Source organism: Sciurus carolinensis, chromosome 3 (genome assembly GCF_902686445.1).
Source record: "Sciurus carolinensis chromosome 3, mSciCar1.2, whole genome shotgun sequence".
NCBI classification, from domain to species: Eukaryota; Metazoa; Chordata; class Mammalia; order Rodentia; family Sciuridae; genus Sciurus; species Sciurus carolinensis.
In genome coordinates, this window is record NC_062215.1 from 14284114 (window position 1) to 14303511 (window position 19398).

General features: G+C 46.4%; 1 protein-coding gene across 11 annotated transcripts in view; it reads left to right on the forward strand.

The window, feature by feature from the left end:
• Pecam1 (platelet and endothelial cell adhesion molecule 1) overlaps window positions 1–19398 on the forward strand; it is a 70882-nt gene that overhangs the window by 20498 nt on the left and 30986 nt on the right. For 4 of the 11 annotated variants that reach the window (XM_047544286.1, XM_047544291.1, XM_047544293.1 and 1 more), the window contains exons 1-5: window positions 4492–4752; window positions 4839–4865; window positions 14349–14642; window positions 16156–16461; window positions 18251–18526. In XM_047544286.1, the coding sequence (XP_047400242.1) occupies window positions 4689–4752; window positions 4839–4865; window positions 14349–14642; window positions 16156–16461; window positions 18251–18526 (967 nt within the window). In that variant the 5' untranslated portion in view covers window positions 4492–4688. Of the gene's footprint in view, window positions 1–4489; window positions 4753–4838; window positions 4866–14348; window positions 14643–16155; window positions 16462–18250; window positions 18527–19398 lie in introns of those variants that run through there. The other 7 variants (XM_047544288.1, XM_047544287.1, XM_047544289.1 and 4 more) reach the window with 3 other exon arrangements.

Sequence of the window (19398 nt, forward strand, 5' to 3'; positions counted from 1 at the left end):
TGAAATAGAGAAGATAATCAGAAACTATTTTGAAAATTTATACTTCAATAAAATAGAAAATATTGAAGACATCAACAAACTTCTGAGACATATGACCTACCCAAATTGAATCAGGAAGACATAGAAAAGTTCAAGTAATGAAATTTCAATTTCAAGCAATTAAATAGAAATGAAATTGAAGACACATCAAAAGCCTATCAACAAAAATAAAGTACAGGACCAGATGGAGCCTCAGCTGAGTTTTACCAGAACTTCAGAGAACTAACACCAATCCTCCTCAAATTATTCCATGAAATAGGAATGGAGGGAACCTCTCCAAACTCATTTTATAAAGTTAGTATCACCCTTATACTGAAACCAGACAAAGACACATCAAGGAAAGAAAGCTTCAGACCAATATCCCTGATGGACATAGATGCAAAAATTCTTAATAAAATTCTGGCAAATTGCATACAAAAACATATTTAAAAGATAGTGCAACATGATCAAGTGAGGTTCATCCCAGGGATGCAAGGTTGGTTCAACATATGGAAATTAATGAATGTAATTCACCACATCAATAGACTTAAGACAAGAACCACATGATTATCTCAATAGAGGCAGAAAAAGCATTTGACAAAATACAGCACCTCTTCATGTTCAAAACACTAGAAAAACCAGGGATAGTAGGAACATACCTCAACATTGTAAAACTATGTTTGTTAAACCCGAGCCCAACATCATTCTAAATTGAGAAAAATTGAAAGTATTTCCCCTAAAACCTGGAACAAGACAGGGATGCCCTCTTTCAGCACTTCTATTCAAAATTGTCCTTGAAACTCTAGCCAGAGCAATTAGGCAAAAGAAAGAAATTAAAGGAATATGAAAAGAAAAGAAAAACTCAAACTATCACTATTTGCTAACAACATGATTCTATATTTAGAAGACCAAAAAAAAAAAAAAAAAAAAATCAGTAAACCTCTAGAACTCACGAGTGAATTCAGCGAAGTAACAGGATATAAAATTAACACTCATAAAGCAATTGCATTCCTATACATTGTTCTGAATCAGCTGAAAGAGAAATTATCCCATTTATAATAGTGTCAAAAAAAGAAAAAAAGAAAAAACTTGGGAATCAATCTAACAAAAGAGGTGAAAGACCTCTACAATGAAAACTACAGAACACTAGAGGAAGAAATTAAAGACCTTAGAAGTTGGAAAGATCTCCCATGTTCTTGGATAGGCAGAATTAATATTGTCAAAACGGCCATACTACCAAAAGTGCTATTCAGATTTAATGCAATTCCTATTAAATTTCAATGATGCTCTTCATAGAAATAGAAAAAGCAGTCATCAAATTCATTTGGAAAAATAAGAGGCCCAGAATAGTCAAAGCAATCCTTAGCAAGAAAAGCAAAGCAGGAGACATCACAATACCAGATCTCAAACTATACTACAGAGCTATAGTAACAAAAACAGCATGATACTGGCACCAAAACAGACCTGAAGACCTAATAGAATAGAATAGAGGACACAGAGACAAACTCACATAAATATAGTTATCTTATAGTAGACAAAGGTACCATAAACATAAATTGGAGGAAAGATATCCTCTTCAACAAATGGTGCTGGGAAAACTGGAAATCCACATGTAACAGAATGAAATTGAACCCCTATCTCTCACCCGGCACAAAACTCAAAGTGAATCAAGGACCTAGGCATTAGACCAGAGACCCCGAACCTATTAGAAGAAAATGTAGACCCACCTTTCCATCATGTCCTAAGACTCCTAAAGTGCAAGAAGTAAAATCAATAATCAATAAATGGAATGGTATCAAACTAAAAAGTTTCTTCACAGCAAAGGAAATGAGTGTGAAGAGAGAGCCTATAGAAAGGGAGAAAATCTTTGTCACCTGCAACTCAGACAGAGTATTAATCTCCAAGATATATAAAGATCTCAAAAGACTTATCACCAAAAAACTCCAAATAAACCAATCAATAAATGAGCAAAGGAACTGAACAGCATTTCACAGAAGAAGAAATACAAATGGTCAAGAAATACATGAAAAAATGTTCAATTTCTCTAGCAATTAGAGAATGCAAATTAAAACTACACTAAGATTTCATCTCATTCCAGTCAGAATGGCAATTATCAAAAATACAAGTAACAATAAATGTTGGTGAGAATGTAGGGGAAAAGGTACACTTATACATTGCTGGTGGGACTGCAAATTGGGCAACCACTCTAGAAAGCACGTACAGAGATTCCCCAGAAAACTTGGAATGGAACCACCATTTGACCCAATTATCCCATTCTTTGGTATATGTCCAAAGAACTTAAAATCAGCATGCTACAGTGACACAGCCACATCAATGTTTATAGCAGCTTAATTCACAATAGCTAAGATTTGGAACCAACCTAGGTGCCCTTCAACAGATGAATGGATAAAGAAAACACGGAATATATACACCATGGAATATTACTCAGCCTTAAAAAAGAATGAAATTATGGCATTTGCAGTAAATAGAAGGATCTGAAGACTATCGTGCTAAGTGAAATAAACCAAACCCAGAAAAACCAAAGACCAAATATTCTCTCTGATATGTGGATGCTAACACAAAATAAGGTTGGGTGGGGTAGAATAGAAGTTCAGTGGATTAGACATAGGGGAATAAAGGGAAGGGAGGGGGAATGGGAATAGGAAAGATAGTAGAAGGAATCGGATGTAACTTTCCTATGTTCACATATGAATGTATGACCAGTGTAACTCCACATCATGTACAACCACAAGAATGGGATCCTAATTAGAATGTGTTATACTCCATGTATATATAATATGTCCAAATACACTCTACTGTCATGTATATTTAAAGAGAACAAATGAAAAAATAACTTCCATTGAAGACAAGCACAGGGGTGCACGCCTATAATCCCAGTTATTGGGAAGCTGAGGCAGAGGATCACAAGTTCAAGGCCAGAGACTTAACAAGACCCTATCTCAAAATAAAAATTTTTTAAAATGCTGGGGCTGTAGCTCAGGGGTAGAGCACTTGCCTAGCACGTTTGAGGCCCTGGTTCAATCCCTAGCACCGAAACAATGACGACGAAAAGCAAAAACCTTCCTTGAACCCCAGAGAGGGGAATCGTCTTCTAGCTGGAAGCCATTACTTCCTGGTTCCTGCTGGGAGGCAGAGAAGTCTGGCTCCTATTGTCCCCAGTCGAAGTGTCTTCCCTGACCGTGCGGAAGTCCTAGTGGGCGCCATTCAGCATGGCACCCTAGAGGCAGAGAGGATCCAATTCTGACAACACTGTAATGTCGCCTAGACAGTCGTCCATCTGACTAACTTCCTGGATCATCTACTGGGTACCAGGCATTATCCCTGCCATCAAGGAGCCAGCCATCCATGGGGCGGGGGTTCCATTACCGAAGGCTGCAGACAGGGTCTGACAGAGGGAAGATAAGGGAGAGGGCACCAAGGAGAGGCAGCTCGGTCTGGGCAAGACAGGAAATTTCTGGAGGCTTTGGTGCCTGAAATGAGTTAGGAAGGATGTGTAGCAATGAGCCAGCAGGGAGGGGAAGGGTACCTAGGCAGGGAGGGGACAGACAATACATTGTGGGAATTATTCATTTCACCAACCAAAACGTAGAGCAAGGAAGGTGGAGAGAGTTCAGGCCAGAGAGGTCACAAAGGGGTGGAGGAAGAGGGTCACAAACTGGCTTTTAGGCTGGGTGTGGTGTAATCCCAGTGACTAGGGAGGCCAAGGCAGGAGGAACACAGATTGGAGGCCAGCCTGGGCAAATGAGATCTTGTCTCAAAGTAAAATAAACAGGACTGGGAGTGTCACTCAGTGATAGAGCGCCCCTGGGATCAATCCCAGTCCTGTTAAAAAAAAAAAAAAAAAAAAAAAAAAAATTTTTTTTTAAAGAAAATGATTTTTTTTTTTAACTGGAAGCCAGAAACAGGTGAAGTGGAAGAAACTGGTTTAAATCTCGGAAAATTCTCTCTGGACCCAGTAAAGTGGGTGTGTTTGGGGATGCGGGTTGGAGAGGCCTCTAGGAGTTGTGGGCACCTCATAGGGTGGCCCCTGTCCTCCACACCAAAGCCCACTGCGGAGGCCGGAGGGAGCGTCCTAGTTTCCTAAATTTCAAGCCCAGCTGCCTTGATGGCTGCTCTCTCTGACAAACACTGCTGTTTTTTGGAAAAAGTCAGCCCAGGAAAGGCAGGAGACCCGATTTATGCTGTGTGGAAAGAGCCGCTCTGGGGGACCCACAGGAAAAGCAGAGACCGGGCATGTGCCCAGTGAGAAAAGGGTAGAGCTGGAGAGAGGGAAGACTCGGTCACCCTGCCACAAGAAGGGGGGGTCCCCAAACTCAGAGGAGACAGGGAGGGTCAAGAACGTGGAGGCAAATATCACTGGTGCCTTTTTTTTTTTTCCACCTATACAAAGCGGCCGCATTCAGTGGTCCCTCAGGAAGGCCAGTCATTTCCTGAGGCGATATCAGGCCAGCCCAGGCCTCATTGTTCTGGGTTTCCAGCAATGGCCGCCATTACCTGACCAGGCCCACAGCCAGTCTCTTAGTTACCAGAGTGGTTTCTGCTCTTCACAGGACACGTTTCTCATCTGTGGCGAGGGGGAAGTGTTTTCTGCCCCGGAGGCATGACCCAGAGGCGGCACTAACGTGCTTCAGCAGTCCCCGGCTCTCAGGATGCAGCTGAGGTGGGCCCGAGGGGACAAGATGTGGCTGGGAGTCCTGCTGACGCTCCTGTTCTGTGAGTTTTTCCTCTCTTCCCGCTTCACTTAAACTTCAGGAGAATTGCAGCTCCTGAAACCAACCGATTTCTCCTGTCTCTTCCAGGTTGGAGCCTGGATGGTGAAGAGAACTGTAAGTCCCCCCCCCGTTTCTACCTAGCTTTGCTCTCAAAACTCGCCTCCGCTGGCTTGGGTCTGATAACAATTGAGAAAACCATCCCGGTGGAAAGCTAAAGCTCATTCCATGTGGTCATTTTTACAAGAGCTCAGACCAGAGCGCTTGCTCGCAGGCAAGTTCTAATCAGTGTGTTTTGGAAGCAGACTCTTAAGTGTGTTTCTAGATCCTGCTGGGCTGCTTTTAGTTGGGGAGGTGATAAAACAGTGAGCGATTCCATAATGTGGTGGAGGTTCTTCTACCATAAACTGCTTTTTTTCATATCCTACCCCATCCCCAATTATTTTAAATTTTTCCATCTTTTTCCCCCCTTTATTTCCTCTCAATTGTTTTCATTCACAAATGGAATACAATTTGATCTGTCAGACTCATGAAGACAGAACATAGTTTAGATTGGTATGATAACTCTCTTTCTCCTAAATGGTTTAAAAAAAAAAAAAAAAAAAAGACACTGGCTCTCATTTTTCCATCCGTGGTGAGGCTACAGTTTTATCTGTATCACTCGGGGCTGCCACACACGGAAGCATGTGATGTTTGCAGGGTTTGTCAGCTGCTTTACAGCCGATGGTGAACCTTCGTCTTGGGCGAAGTGGGTTTTGTTCTGCGTTGCCTGGGAACAGGTGAAGGAGGGGGTCTGAGCTGGGTTTAGGGACTGTGCACGGAGAGACAGTTCACAGAACAGAATCCTTCTGTCAGAAATCACTTCTGTTGGCAAAGAATGGAGACAGAGGGTGACTGGCAAGTCGCATAGCTTTTTCTTCTTCTTCTTTTTTTTTTAAATATTTTTTCTAGTTATCGATGGACCTTTATTTAATTCATTTATTTAAATGTGGTGCTGAGAATCGAACCCAGGGCCTCACAGGCACTAGGCAAGTGCTCCACCACGGAGCCACAACCCAGCCCTTGCAAGGCTCTTTGGAGATGAAGAAAATGGGTGATGCTGGGTTAAGCCAAGGCTGGGGTGGTGGCCCCAGGATGGGGGAGCAACGTGGCCACCAGAAGGGACAGTCTGTGGAGTCTCCATCCAAGTGCCCGTGTTCTTCCTTGGGCATTGGCCTCCAGGGCAGTCCATGGAGGCAGAGATCCCTTCTCTTCAAATCATCTCCCTTGGGCAATGGTGTCATTGAGCCTCAGAAGTGACGAACTAGTCCAGGCAAGAGCCAGTCAACAGGCGACAGCTCCAGGACCCCTCCTCAGCCACAGGTCTGACTTCTGTCTTTAAGACCAGTTGCATTTTGCCTCGTGGAGATTTTTCCCCCAGTCTGTGAACGGGTGATGGCCACAGCCTGTGGCATGCAGCCACGTGAGGTTGGGCTGCATCCATCCGCACGCAACGACGGATACACGGTGATGTTGAAGGAGAGGCGCCAGCCGCCTCCTGTGGCACCCGCTCGCCTCTGTCCACTCCAGCCACACTCGCCTGCTCTGTCCAGACCCTGCCCTGCACACACCGGGGCCTGGGCTCCTGCTTCTCTCCATCCACACATCCTGTTTCCCAGCTCGGCCACCCTCAGGTCCCCTTCCCCACCTTAGGTGGAGGTCAGCCACCCCCTTCCCTGGGGTCCTCGGAACGCCCTTTGTGCCTTTGGGGTAGACTCTGGAGCAGGAGCAGGCGTCTCCCAGGCTTCCTCCTGCTTTGTCCTACACTAGAGGGAAGAGACCCGGTGGCCACAGGGCACTGGCGGGTCCACACGGGGGTTAGAGCTTGGGGGCTGTGACCAGCCTCTACTTCTTGAGTCCCCAAGACCCACAGGATGCCCAGCTTGCTCGTGGGTCCCACTCTGCACCCACGGCCCTTGCCTCCTCCTATCTCAGGGCTTCTGTGCCCCTCCAACCCCCACCCAACCTCAGCCGCCTCCCTTGCCTCAGGAGATGACCTCGCTCCATCTTCACCTAGCACACAGTCTGGAGGGAACTCCCTGGACTTCCCTCCCAGCCCTGGCTGCAGGCTTATCTGCCTCCCCACCCATCCTCCACTTCCCTCCTGGCTTCAGGGGACACATCCGCCCCGCTGGTGGTCAGAGCCGGCCTTCACCTGGGTCGAGCTCTTCCCTCCCTCGCTCCAGGACCTCACTTACACATGAATTCCTGGCCTCCCCCCCATCCTACTTGGAGAGTTTCCTCCTTGCCTTGGCTCTTCTCAGTCCGATTGGGAACTCTTGCTTTGTCTTGTCTTGTTTTTAGGAAAAAGAAAAATCAAACACAAACAACTGTCCTCCTCCATTCCCTTTGGGTCCCTCTTCCTTTCTTAGGGGCACTGTGAGGCTAGTCTAGAAGCGCTGCCTCTGCCTCCAGGCCTCCCAGCCCCTCCACACAGACAGCCGTGTGGCTTGGGCCCCACTCCTCCCTACCTGGAATCCCTTCCCTAAGGGTCTCCAAAAACCACCCCATGCCAAATGCAAGGGACACTTCCAGCCCTTCCAGGACTGGAATACTCTGCTGCCTTGCTGGTTGGTCATGCCCTGAAGCCTCCTTCTCTGACCTTCTAGATCCTCTTTCCTGGTTTTTCTCCTCCCTCTTAACAAGCCACCCTCCTTCTCCCCAGGGGAGAATTTGATTTTTCCCTGAGTCTGTACCCCACCCCCTGGTCTCTGCAGGTTCCAGGTCTTGTCCTTTGGGGAACTCAGTCTTTCCTTCCTCCACAAGCCCCTCTGATCTTCTTCTAGCCCTGGCCTGTTCCCTGAGCGTCAGACTTAACCTGGGACCAACAACTGTTGCCTTCTTCTCCTCAGACCCAGCTGTACCAGGGGACTTTGTCTTCCTTCCTTATCGTTTTCTGATGCTCTCTATTTTAATTGATGCCACCCATATCCTCCTGGGAACCTCATAATCTGGGAATTTTATCTTCTACTTTTTCAACTTCCATATCCAATCAAATCTTTTTGAAATCGTGGTAAAATAGAAATACTATAAAATGTATTATGGGTGACATTTAGGACATTCACGGTGTTGGCAACCATCAGCATCATTTCGTTCTAGAGCGCCGTCATTGGTCCACAGAACAAATCCTTTTGAGTCGTCTTGCGAGTCCCACATCTGCCCCAGCTCAGGCCTCAGCCCCTGTCACCTGAACCATCAGGCTGCGCGCCAGCCTCGGTCTTGGGTCAAGGACCTTTGACCTTTCTGAAGTGCTCGTCTCAGCTGGCACGCCCCCGCTGGAGACCCTCAGGTCAGAGCCCAGCCTGTGCACATGGCCGAGTAGGCATTTCATTCTGGCCCTGCTGACCCGGCCCTCCAGCCCCACGCCCGGCTTCCTGTAATGCAGGGCCTGCGCGCAGCGATTTCTCACGCCCGGGAGCCCTCCTACTCGCTGTCCTGCAGCACCCACCGCCTGCCCGCGGCCTGCCAGGCCCAGTCCAGGGGGCACTTCTTCAGACTGTCCTTGGACTCTCCTGGGCCACCCTTCCTCTCAGTGTCCCGGGCAGCACTGAGCTGCAGCTAGCGGGGTCTCCACCGTCTGCACCGCCCTGGGCGGCAGAACCGACTCTTATTCACCCTGGATCGTAAGCGTTCCATCTGTTCTCATGGGTGGGAACTTGAACTGAACTTGGACGTGCTTAAGATTCAGGTGGGAAGACGAGTTGGCTTGTTCTCTGCTGAGCACAGAAGTTCATCGGGGATGCCAGGCTCAGGGGCGCTCGGTAATTTTCCTGACCACAGCGGGTGACCCCTCCTCTCCAGCCCCCCTTCTTTCTGAGTCATTTCCAGGTTGAGGGCCAGGTGGCCGGCTGAGTCATGCCACTTTATCTTTCCAGAGAGCATCAGCATCCGCTGACTGGTGGGCCTGGGGGTCAAGGGGAGTAGGCCCATCGTTTGGGTATTTGGGTATTTGGCTTGTGGTTCCTGGGTGCCTTATCTATGCTGTGGTGACTCTGTAAGCTTGGATCCCTGTCCATCAACCTCCCTCTCTCCTGGTTGAAAAGATCTGACCTCCGTAGGCTGCTCGGTGACCCCATCTCAGCATGTCTAGAGCGTTATGCTGGTCACAAAGACCAGTCCTGGTGACGGGTGACCACCACAGGGCTACTAGCAGGGTGAGGGTCATCAGCAAATGCTGTTGTGTATTAGGATGGAGAGAGTCAACATTTTTTTTAACTTTAATTTTTTAATTTTTAAGTTTTTGATTTTTTTGCAGCACTGGGGATTGAACCCATGTAGCTCTACCACTGAGCTATATCTCCAGCTCTTTTTATTTTTTATTTGGAGACACGACCTCAGTAATTTGCACAGACCGGCCACCAGCTTACAATCCTCCTGTCTCAGCTTCCTTGGTGAAACTGGGACTCATTTTAATAAATTTTTAGAAACACTTTTCCTGCCGGGTGTGGTGGCCCAGGCCTGTAATCCCATCAGTGTGGGAGGCTGAGGCAGGAGGATTGTGGTTCAAAACCAGCCTCAGCAACTTAGTGAGGCCCCAAGCAACTCAGCGAGACCCTGTCTCTAAATAAAATATAAAAAAGGGCTGGGATGTGGCTCAGTGGTTAAGCACCCCTGGGTTCAATCCCTGGTACCAACAAAAAAGAAAGAAAGCTTTTCCTTTGTCCAAGCGGCCTTCCTTTCCCCCTTGTCTGTCCCTGGCCACAGCCCTTTGCTCTCCCACCAGGGAATCCCTGGAGTCCATTTCTTTAAGCAGAGGGCGTTAGAGTATTTAGAAAAGCAAGCTGGCGGGAGTGTCCCGAGCTTGCGGAGACCATCCCCACTAAGAAAGCTGCTGCTCTGTGCTTTAAACTCGTTAAGAAGTGGTAGGGTTTGTGTACAGAGGAGGTAAATGAGGCCTGGCCAGTAGGAAGCCGGGGGAGAGTGCTGAGACTGGAAGGTCCAGGGCAAGAGGAGCCGTGAACGCAGCCTGAGCCCCCGTGGGCAGCCGCAGCCCTGGCTTGCTCTCCTCTGTGCAACCGCCTGGTAGGGGACAGTGCTGACACAGAGAAGCCTCCTGAAATATTGGCTATGACCAGTGCTCAGGAGGAAGGAAGGGAAGGTCACCCAGGGCCAGGAACTGAAAGCACAGCTCCTTCAATGCCCTCAGCCATCTTGGTCAGGATGAAAAACGCCAGGGGCCAGGGTGCAGCTCCTGGCCTAGCGCTTGTCCAGCGCAGGCGAGGCCCTGGGTTCCCTCCCCAGCACTGCAGAGAGGTGAGGGGAAACAGCAGGGAAGGCAGGGACTGGTGGTCTTGTTTTTGCAGCACAAGCAGTGGCCCAGAGAGGGTATGTAACTCGAAGACCACACAGCAAAGGACTGTGGGCTCAGGGCCTGAACTCAGGCATGCTCCCCTCTTTCATACCAGTGCTGTACCCTGGCCTGGGGCCTGGCTGTGGGGCCACTGTGGGCAGCTCATTCGGGGTGGAAGAGCGAAGTGGCCATGACCCAGGTGGATTATCCCACAGTGGGCCCAGTAAAACTGGGAGTATGGAGAGTCACTGTCAATCAACCTGAAAATGAAAAATAAAAACTTAAAAGTGGTTTTTATTTGGAACGATTCTCTAGAAACATGGACAGGAGCGACAGGTGTAAAGCTCCAAGGTGATTTTTTTTTTTTTTTTTTTTTTGGTACCAGAGATTGAACCCAGGGGTGCTTAACCACTGAGCCACATCCCCAGTCCTTTTATTTTTTTATTTTGAGACAGGGTCCTGCTAAGTTGCATAAGTTGTTGAGGCTGACTTTGAACTTGCACTCCTCCTGCCTCAGCCTCCCAAGTCTCTGGGTTTACAGGCGTGTACCACCGCGCATGGCAGTTTTTATTTCTGTGATTGATAGAATCCAGCTAACATTTCTCAAACACTTCACAGGTGCTGGGAAATGTGCTTCTAGTACTTAAACTCATATTTTATTTACACTTATTATGCCCATTGTATGGATAAGCAAACTGAGGCTCAGAGAAGTTTAGTAACTAGCCAAAGGTCACACAACTTGTTAATAGCAAAGGTGGGATTTGGTCCAGGTAGTCTGGCCTGATGCACTTGACTTCTACTCTTTATTTTCTCCTGGGAAAACCACTAAACTAAACAACCTGGTTTAAAATGAAGGAGGAGGTACTGAGAGGTAGGAAAGAGATCTGCTTGGGTTGGGACTGTATTAGTTGGGTGAAACTAAATAGGGTATAAAGAAAACTTCAGCGTTGAGAGCTCGCCCAGCAAAGAAGTTGTAGAGAAAAGGGAATTCTGAAGATTTGCTGTAGGAAATGAGTCGAATTTAAATAACCACCTTATTTCATCTCATGGACCACTTAAATGTCATTTTTGTTGTTGTTGTTGTTGTTAAATCTGTTCTCAAAAGAAAGGATTTGATATAGACTATCGTACTCATTGAAAAATCTGAGACCTGTTATAGACAAAGTAAGTTTCCAATGACTCAAAGAAGACTTAACTTTGTTTAAAGAGGGATAGATGGGTTTGGTGGTATTCTGGCCAGTAAGCCAAAAGCGATTTGGGACCATTTATGTAAATTATGTTTAATAAGCTGTGCTTAAGGGAGAATTCAGAATGAGAGGAAAGTATAGGTCGGCAAATGCAGCTGTGGCCTCTTTAGCACACCAAACTGTGTCACAAAGACTGCTGGAAGCTGAGGTAGAATTTTACCTTTGTACCTTTTAGCAGCCAAAGCAAAAAGGAGAACATGATCCCTTAGGAAATTCTCAGGATCCACAAGATGGAAAGGAACCCTTGCTCCGCACCAACACAGCTGTGCCTGGAGCCGGCAGAACAGCATCCCAACGTCATTCCAGACTCTCAGGTTCCAGAAAACTTGTGTGTGTGTGTGGTGCTGGGAATTGAACCCAGAGCCAGGAATGTGCTAGGCAAGTGCTCAACCACTGAGCCACGCCCCCAGCCCCTCCATAAAACGATTTCTTTTTGCTTCTTTTTTGGTACTAGGGATCAAACCCAGGGGTGCTACACTGGGTGCTACACTGAACTACATACCAGCCCTTTTTATTTTTTATGTCCAGATAGGGTCTCAGTAAGTTGCTGAGGGCCTTGCTAAATTGCTGAGGCTGGCTTCAGCCATCCTCCTGCCTCAGTCTCCCGAGTCACTAGAACTATAGGCCTGTGCCACTGCATCCCACTCCCTAAGGCAATTTTTTGACAGCATCTGTACTAGTCTGCTCAGGCTGCCATAAAAAGCATCACAGACAGCCGGGCGAGGTGGTGTGCACCCGTAGTGCCGGCTACTCGGGAGGTTAGCATGGGAGACTCACTTGAGCCCAGGAGTCTGAGAGCAGCTTAGGCAAACAGCAAGAGTCTATCTAAAGAACAAAACAAGACAAAAAAATTTAAAAAATAAATCGAAGACTAGGTGGCTTAAACAACAGAAATTTATTTTCTCAGTTCTGGAAGCTAGAAGTCCAAGATCAACTTATGGACAGGTTTGGTCTTCTGAGGCCTCTCCTCGACCTGGACATGGCCACCTTCTCCCTCTGTCCTCACATGGTCTTGTGTGTGTGTGTGTGTGTGTGTGTGTGTGTGTGCGCGCGCATGTGTGTGTGCACGCATGTCCATCCCTCAAATCTGTGTTCAAATTTCTTCCTACAGACATGAATTTGATTGCATTAGGGCCCACCCCAACAGCCTCATGTTAATATAATCTTTTCTTTTTGGTTCTGATCTGGTCTCCAATTACAGTCACATAATGGGAGTTAGGGCTTCAACATGTGAATTTTTGGGGAACAGGGGTCTACCAGGGATTGAACTCAGGGTTACTCGACCACTGAGCCACATCCCTAGCCCTATTTTGTATTTTACTTAGAGACAGGGTCTCACTGAGTTGCTTTGCACCTCACTTTTGCTGAGGCTGACTTTGAACTCACGATCCTCCTGCCTCAGCCTCCTGAGCCTGGGATCAACATGTGAATTTGAAAAATAAATATTTTTACAGTCCTCATTAACCCCAAATCCATGGTTTTGGAAAAGAAAACCACAGGGAAGGTACAGCTGTGTAAGGTTCTTTGAGATAGAATGAGGGATCTATCCAGAATCCCAGATGGGCTGCAGAAGGACCAAGAGGATCCTCAAAAAACAGACCTGCCCTACTCTGTTCAGAAGCATAGACAAAAGTCCTGACTGATGAGCACGGCCTGAAACCTTCTAGTCTGGAAAATTTTCAGAGCAGAGGCTCATTACGAACCATCTGACAAAAAAATATTTATTAAAATAGCCAGAGAGTATGCGGTTTTGAACAATCCATCTTCCCATCAGCCCACCACTGTAAATCAGTCTCCTGACACGACCTCTAGTTAGCTGAATTCTACTGATAGCCTATGGTGGCTGGATATAAGTCAGTTCAGCGCTGGAGTGCATGGGCCAGAAATGGCGCATTTGGCAAGTCAATCTGCAGAGCCTGGTTTCTGTGAACAGCGGTTGGTGGTTGAGTGCAGCCTGTGCTTTGGGTACCTAACGTGTGCTCTTTGCTTCTGAGAGGCTGACGGCATGGCCCCGGGTGAGGGTATGTAAGTGGCTGCCTCAGAAGTGGTTTTTGATCTTCAAGATCTGGTGACACCTCTGAGCCATTACACAGAAAACACCAGCTGGCTGAAGCATGGGGGTCTTACTACTTTTATCTAGAGACATCTTTAAAGGTTTCTAAATTGTTCAGAACTTCATTTTCAATTCGTAATAAAAGTTCACCACTTGACTCAAGAGTCAACAAATGTTGAGGCCCCTGTTCATAAAGGTCTTAAATTTAAAAAATGTTTTAGAAAGAAAGAAAATGGCCAGGCACAGTGGTACATCTCTGTCATCCAGGGACTCAGGAGACTGAAGCAGAAGGATCACCAAGTCAAGGCCAGCCTGGGTAATTTAACGAGACCCTCTCTCAAGATAAAAAAAATAAAAATGACCAGGGATGTAGTTCGCTGGTAAAATGCTCTTAGGTTCAATCCCCAGCACCACAAAACAAACAAATAATTAAGAAAATGACAGCTGGGACTGCATTTATTAGATTAGGCCAGGGTGGGGAAGGAGCATTTCTGAGCATGACTATCTAGCTTCAGAATAGAGGTAGCTGCCATTTATTAAACACATTTATGTGCCAGGCTCTGAGCTGGGTGTTTTCTGCTCTCTTGTAAATCTGCTCTAACAACCCTCACGGGCTATTATTATTTTAGAGATAAGGAACTGAGCTCAGAGAGTGTAGCTGCCTAAGGTCACACAGTGAATGCGAGCCAGGATTTGGACATCTGTGCTTCCTCCAGGGGCCACAGTGTGGCAGTTCCTGTCTACTCTGCCACCTTATCTTGAGGAGCAACTTAGTATCAATGACCTCTTATTTGACCCACTACCCAAAGGCATTATCCACTTGGTCCTTGTGGGTCCTGGGACCCCTGGACACTGCACTGCATGGGATATGGTGATACTGTGATGGCACCACATCTGACATGGCGAAGGCCACCAGGACAGTGTGTTTCTGAGCTAACAGGCCTGTCTGCCCTCCCTGAATTTGCATTTAGCTTTCACCATCAACACCATCCAGATGGAGAGCCTGCCAGACTGGACGGTGCAAAACGGGCAGAACCTGACCCTGAAGTGCGTCGTGGACATCAGCACCACCTTGAAGGTCAAGCCTCAGCACCTGATGCTGTTCTACAAGGACGACACGCTGCTTTATAACGTCTCCTCCATGGAGAATGTGGAGAGCTTTTTTATTCCCGAAGCCCGGGTCTACGACTCAGGGACATACAAATGCATGGTGGTTCTGAACAACAAAGAGAAAACCACTCAGGAGTACCAGGTCTTGGTGAAAGGTGAGTCCTGGAATTTGAATGTGAGCAACAGATGAAGCGTCACACACACAGCGGCCCGAAGAGCAATTGTGAATGAATAGGACCACTTACCTGCCCATCTGTTGCCCTTAACCTGAAAATGTAGGCATTAGGTCAGGCTATTCTTTCTCTCTTTTATTTTCTTTTTTTTGCAAGCATTCTACCAACCGTTTTTTTTTTTTTTTTTTTTTTTTGAGAATCCCTCTTTCAAGAATTCCTTTCTTCATCTTATCTCAACAACCATGCCTTTTTTCCTCCAGGATCAACTCAGGGATTTCTTCTTTGACACTTTCCCATGCAAAACTGACCCCTGCCACCCCCAGAGGCCCAGTCCTTATATCTCTTATGCTCTCTCCACTGTCAATGGGATTGTTGATAGAAAGGTCACAGGTTTGTGTTAAGATGCTGAATTCTATAGTCTTTCTGTTTGGGGTCCCATCTGGGCAAATCCATTCTAAAGGTCAAAGTCCTCATCGGTAAAATGAAGATAGCAATGATTCCCAGCTCACAGAGTTACTAAGAGGGTTGAAAGGTATCGTGTACCTGGGTGCACACATGTGATCCTAGGTCCTTGGAAGGCTGAGGCAGGAGGATCACAAGTGAAGGCCAGACTGGGCTATTACGCAAGAACCTGACTCAAAATAAAATAATAAGGCCTGGGGATGTCACTCAGGAGCACAGTGCTTGCTTTGCATGGGCAAGGCTCTGGGTTCCATCCCTGGTACTGTGAAAAAAAAAAAGAAAAGTTTGATGTAGGTAGAGTGCTGAGCATAATTTCCAGCTCAGGTTCCATTGCGTTTACCGTCAGGTACTGCATAAGCATTTCAGTCAAGGATGGACTGCGTAGGTCAAGGTGGTCCCATCGATGATGCCACCTTGCCTTGCCACAGCCATCTTAGTTTGGGTAAATCACTCTGCATTTGTGTGATGAAATCACTCAACAGCACATTTATCAGAATATGCCCCTGGGCCGAGCGACACGTGACTTTCTCAAACATCTCTTGACTTTTCTGGTCTGAAATTGTGAGGACAGAGATAACGTTTGACCAATTTTTAGATCCCAAAGAATCTGGCTCGTAGTACGTACTCGGTAAATATTTATGGACTAAATTCAAATCAACCCTCACCTGTGGTTGGTATTCAATAAATGACAACCACCACCACAGTAATATTAATATACGCTGGCTGGGTTTTTTTTTTTTTTTCTCTTTAATTTGTATCAGTTGGGAATCTGATTGTACCACCTTCCCAGAGGGATCGTAAGTCATTGAAAACACCAACACACCCAGGGCTGCATATTTTGTATTTTTCAAAGTACCTGGCACGGTGCCAGACTCATACCTGCCAGACACATACCTGGGAAGCCTCCCAGGAAATTAGCAGGGGTGTCTGGGAGGGGGCAGAAATCTCAGATGGGCTGGCCGCAATGACAGCTGAGGGAGGCTTGTGCTACTAGGTTAAACTGAAGCTAACTGAACTTTCTCATTCTCCAAAGGAGTTCCCAGTCCCAAAGTGACTCTGGATAAGAAGGAGGCCATCGAAGGCGGGCTTGTGGCAGTCACTTGTTCTGTCCTAGAGGAAAAGGCCCCGATACATTTCACAATTGAAAAACTGGAACTACATACAAAAATTGTCAAGCAAAAAAGGGAGAAGACTTCTCGGGACCAGAATTTTGTGACGATGGAATTCCCAATTGAGGAGCAGGACCATGTCTTAGTATTCCGCTGTCAAGCCAGGATCATTTCTGGGATCCACATAGAGATCTCAGAGTCCAGCCGGAGCGAACTGGTCACCGTGAGGGGTCAGAGTCCTGCTCTCCTTGTTCTTTGTGGTTTGTGGTTGGGTGTAGAGCGGGAACCCAGAACTGGGAAGGGGCTGTCCCTTCTGTCTGGGCTGCGTTCTCAGGACTGAAGACCTGATCTTGATCACCGTGTTAGTGTTTTTCAAACTTTTTGACTGTGACACAGTTCATATAATATTTATTTAATTATATGAGAGCATTTCCTAAACAAAAGTTTCATAGACAATATTTATCTTTAAGATACATGATGAACTTTGATGTTTTCTATTCTCTTTCAGTTTTTTTTTAAATACTGGCTGTGATTCACTACACTGATTCAGTGTGTGACCTGTGGTTTGGAAGCCACTGTGTTAAGCCCTTGCGGGTCAGACATCAGTGGGGTCTGGAGGACATTGGGTTGTAGTGGGTGCCTTGTGCATGATAGACACATGTGCCAATTTGTATTTTTTTAGTTTTCTGTGAGGTTGAGAGTCTGTTCTTTATGCTTGTAAGTCTATTATATTTTCCCCATCAACTGCTTATCTATATATGTTGCCCATTTTATTGTTTCTTATTCATTTATTTGAGCCCTTTATAAATTAAAGGAATTAAGCTGGTTGTGGTGGTGCACACCCGTAATCCCAGCACCTTGGGAGACTGAGGCAGGAGGATCGCAAGTTCAAGGCCAGCGTGGGCAACTGAGTGAGACCGTGTGTCTAAACAAAAACCAAAAAGGACTGGGGATATGGCTCAATCCCCAGTACTAGAAAATAAATACATAATAAATGAAAGAAATTAGTTGTTTGTCAGAGGTACTCTGCAAATATCTCCCCCAGAGAACCAAAAAGTTGAATGTTCTAAAAGATGCCTACCCTGTATAAATTTTTGCTTGGAAAAGGAGGTTATTTTTTAATCTTAGTTTTATTATGAATTTTAACGACTATAGTAAAAAAAAAAAGTCCCTGATGAGTGTTATATGACTCTAAATTCAATTTTTGCATTTTATTTTACACAGTTAAGATCTGTGTGTATAATGTAGTACATGCCGTGGGTTTATTTTTTAAAATATTTTTAGACCTTTATTTTATTTATTTTTATGTGGTACTGAGGACCAAACCCAGTGCCTCACCCCTGTCAGGCAAGTACCCCACCACTGAGCCACAACCCCAGCCCTGTGAGTCTGGTTCTTGTGTGTGCCTGGGAACCAGTGCTGAGGACAGCCCTACGTCCTTGAAGATACCACATCCTGGTATCTGAGATTTTATTAACACAGTGTTTTTCAAACCGTGTGAGTCATAAAATCAATTTGGTAAGCCGTAGCCAGTGTTTAAAAAAATTAAATAGATTAGCGGAGAAGTCACTGTGGGGGCCTGTGGTTATTCAAATAATGTATTTCTATGGGGCTGCAGAGTCTGCTTAGCTGCCACTTTTGAACCTGCAGCATATTCATGATGAAATGCCAAGGTTCCTGAAATGGTATGAGAATAGTCTCGAAAATCCTTGGTGGGCGGGGAGCACGGTCCCTTTCGCCTGCTGCAGTTATTTCTGAGGTCTGTAGATAAGACCTAGAGAAGGCCTTTGGCCTTTGGGAAACTCTAGAAAGTCAGAGAGAACATCGCAGCTGAAGATGCATGCAAGTGAGATAGAAAGGAGCTTCTGCAGCCCAGGCGGAGGAACTGAGAGGAAAGCTTGAGTTTGTAAAATCAATTTGGAGAAAAAAGTGGGAAAACAGGGAGACCAGCAAAAAGCAGAAGGGTGGGAAGTGCCTGGGTTGAACCCAGTCCGACTGGCTGGTCCACTTTTCTCGTAGAGTCCTTCTCCATGCCCAAGTTCCACGTCAGCCCCTCTGGAGTGATCACAGAAGGAGAACAGCTCCACATCAAGTGCACCATTCAGGAGACGCACCTGGACCACGAAATTCCAGAAATCATAATCCAGAAGGACAAGGCAATCGTGGCCACCAGCAGACGCGGCTCCGAGGCTGTGTACTCGGTAATGGCCATGGTGGAGCACAACGGCAACTACACCTGCAAGGTGGAGTCCAGCCGCATATCCAAGGTCAGCAGCATCGTGGTCAACATAACAGGTAGGGCTGCCGCAGGAGGGAGTTTGCCGATGGCGGGCCCCCGAAGCAAGTGTGCTGCCATCCAGGATGGCCAATGAGAGCCCAGACGTTTTCTGCCCCTCCTTGTCTGAATGCACGTGCTCAGGCCGGGCTTCGGTGCTGGTGGGGAAAAGCCATGCACAGATGGCATGCAGTCTGCCTCCTCGGTTGAGTCTTCAGGCTCTCGTGCCAAACCCCACCCTGCCACTCACTACTTCTGTGACCTTGGGTGAGTTACTGACCTTGCCCCAGCTCTGAGAGATGGAAATGATGGCACTCACCTTACAGGACTGTTGCAATGACTGAATAACTACGCTCCAAAGCATTCGCACGATTCCTCGTTCAGAATAAGCCCTCATAGAATACTGTGTTTTGATGATCATTCTGCATTCATCTTTCTTCTGTGCCAAGCACTGTGCTAGATCCTAGGTAGTTCCTACAACAGGTCAGGAAAAATAATAGTAACAGTTTCCCATGGTGGAGCACTGTGATAGGTTTATACCCATTTTTATTTAGTGCCTATAACTATTCTAGGAGGTAGTTACCGTGATACCCATTTTATGGATGTGAAAACTGAGACTGGGAGAGTAGTGACTCACCTAAGGATTAGAAGGGTCACCATGTGGCAGAACCAGGGTCACCCTCAACCCCATTTGATTACCAAACCCATGTACTTGAAAGTTCCCTCTGATTCCTACCTCCTTACCTGGCTTCATTTTTCTCTGAAGAACTTATTACCAAAAATATAGACTCTGTTTCGCTTGTTATGGGATGTATTCAGCCATTAGAATGTAAGCTGCTGAGAGCAGACCGTTAACCATTTTAACCAGTGCTTTTATCTTTAATTTTTTTTT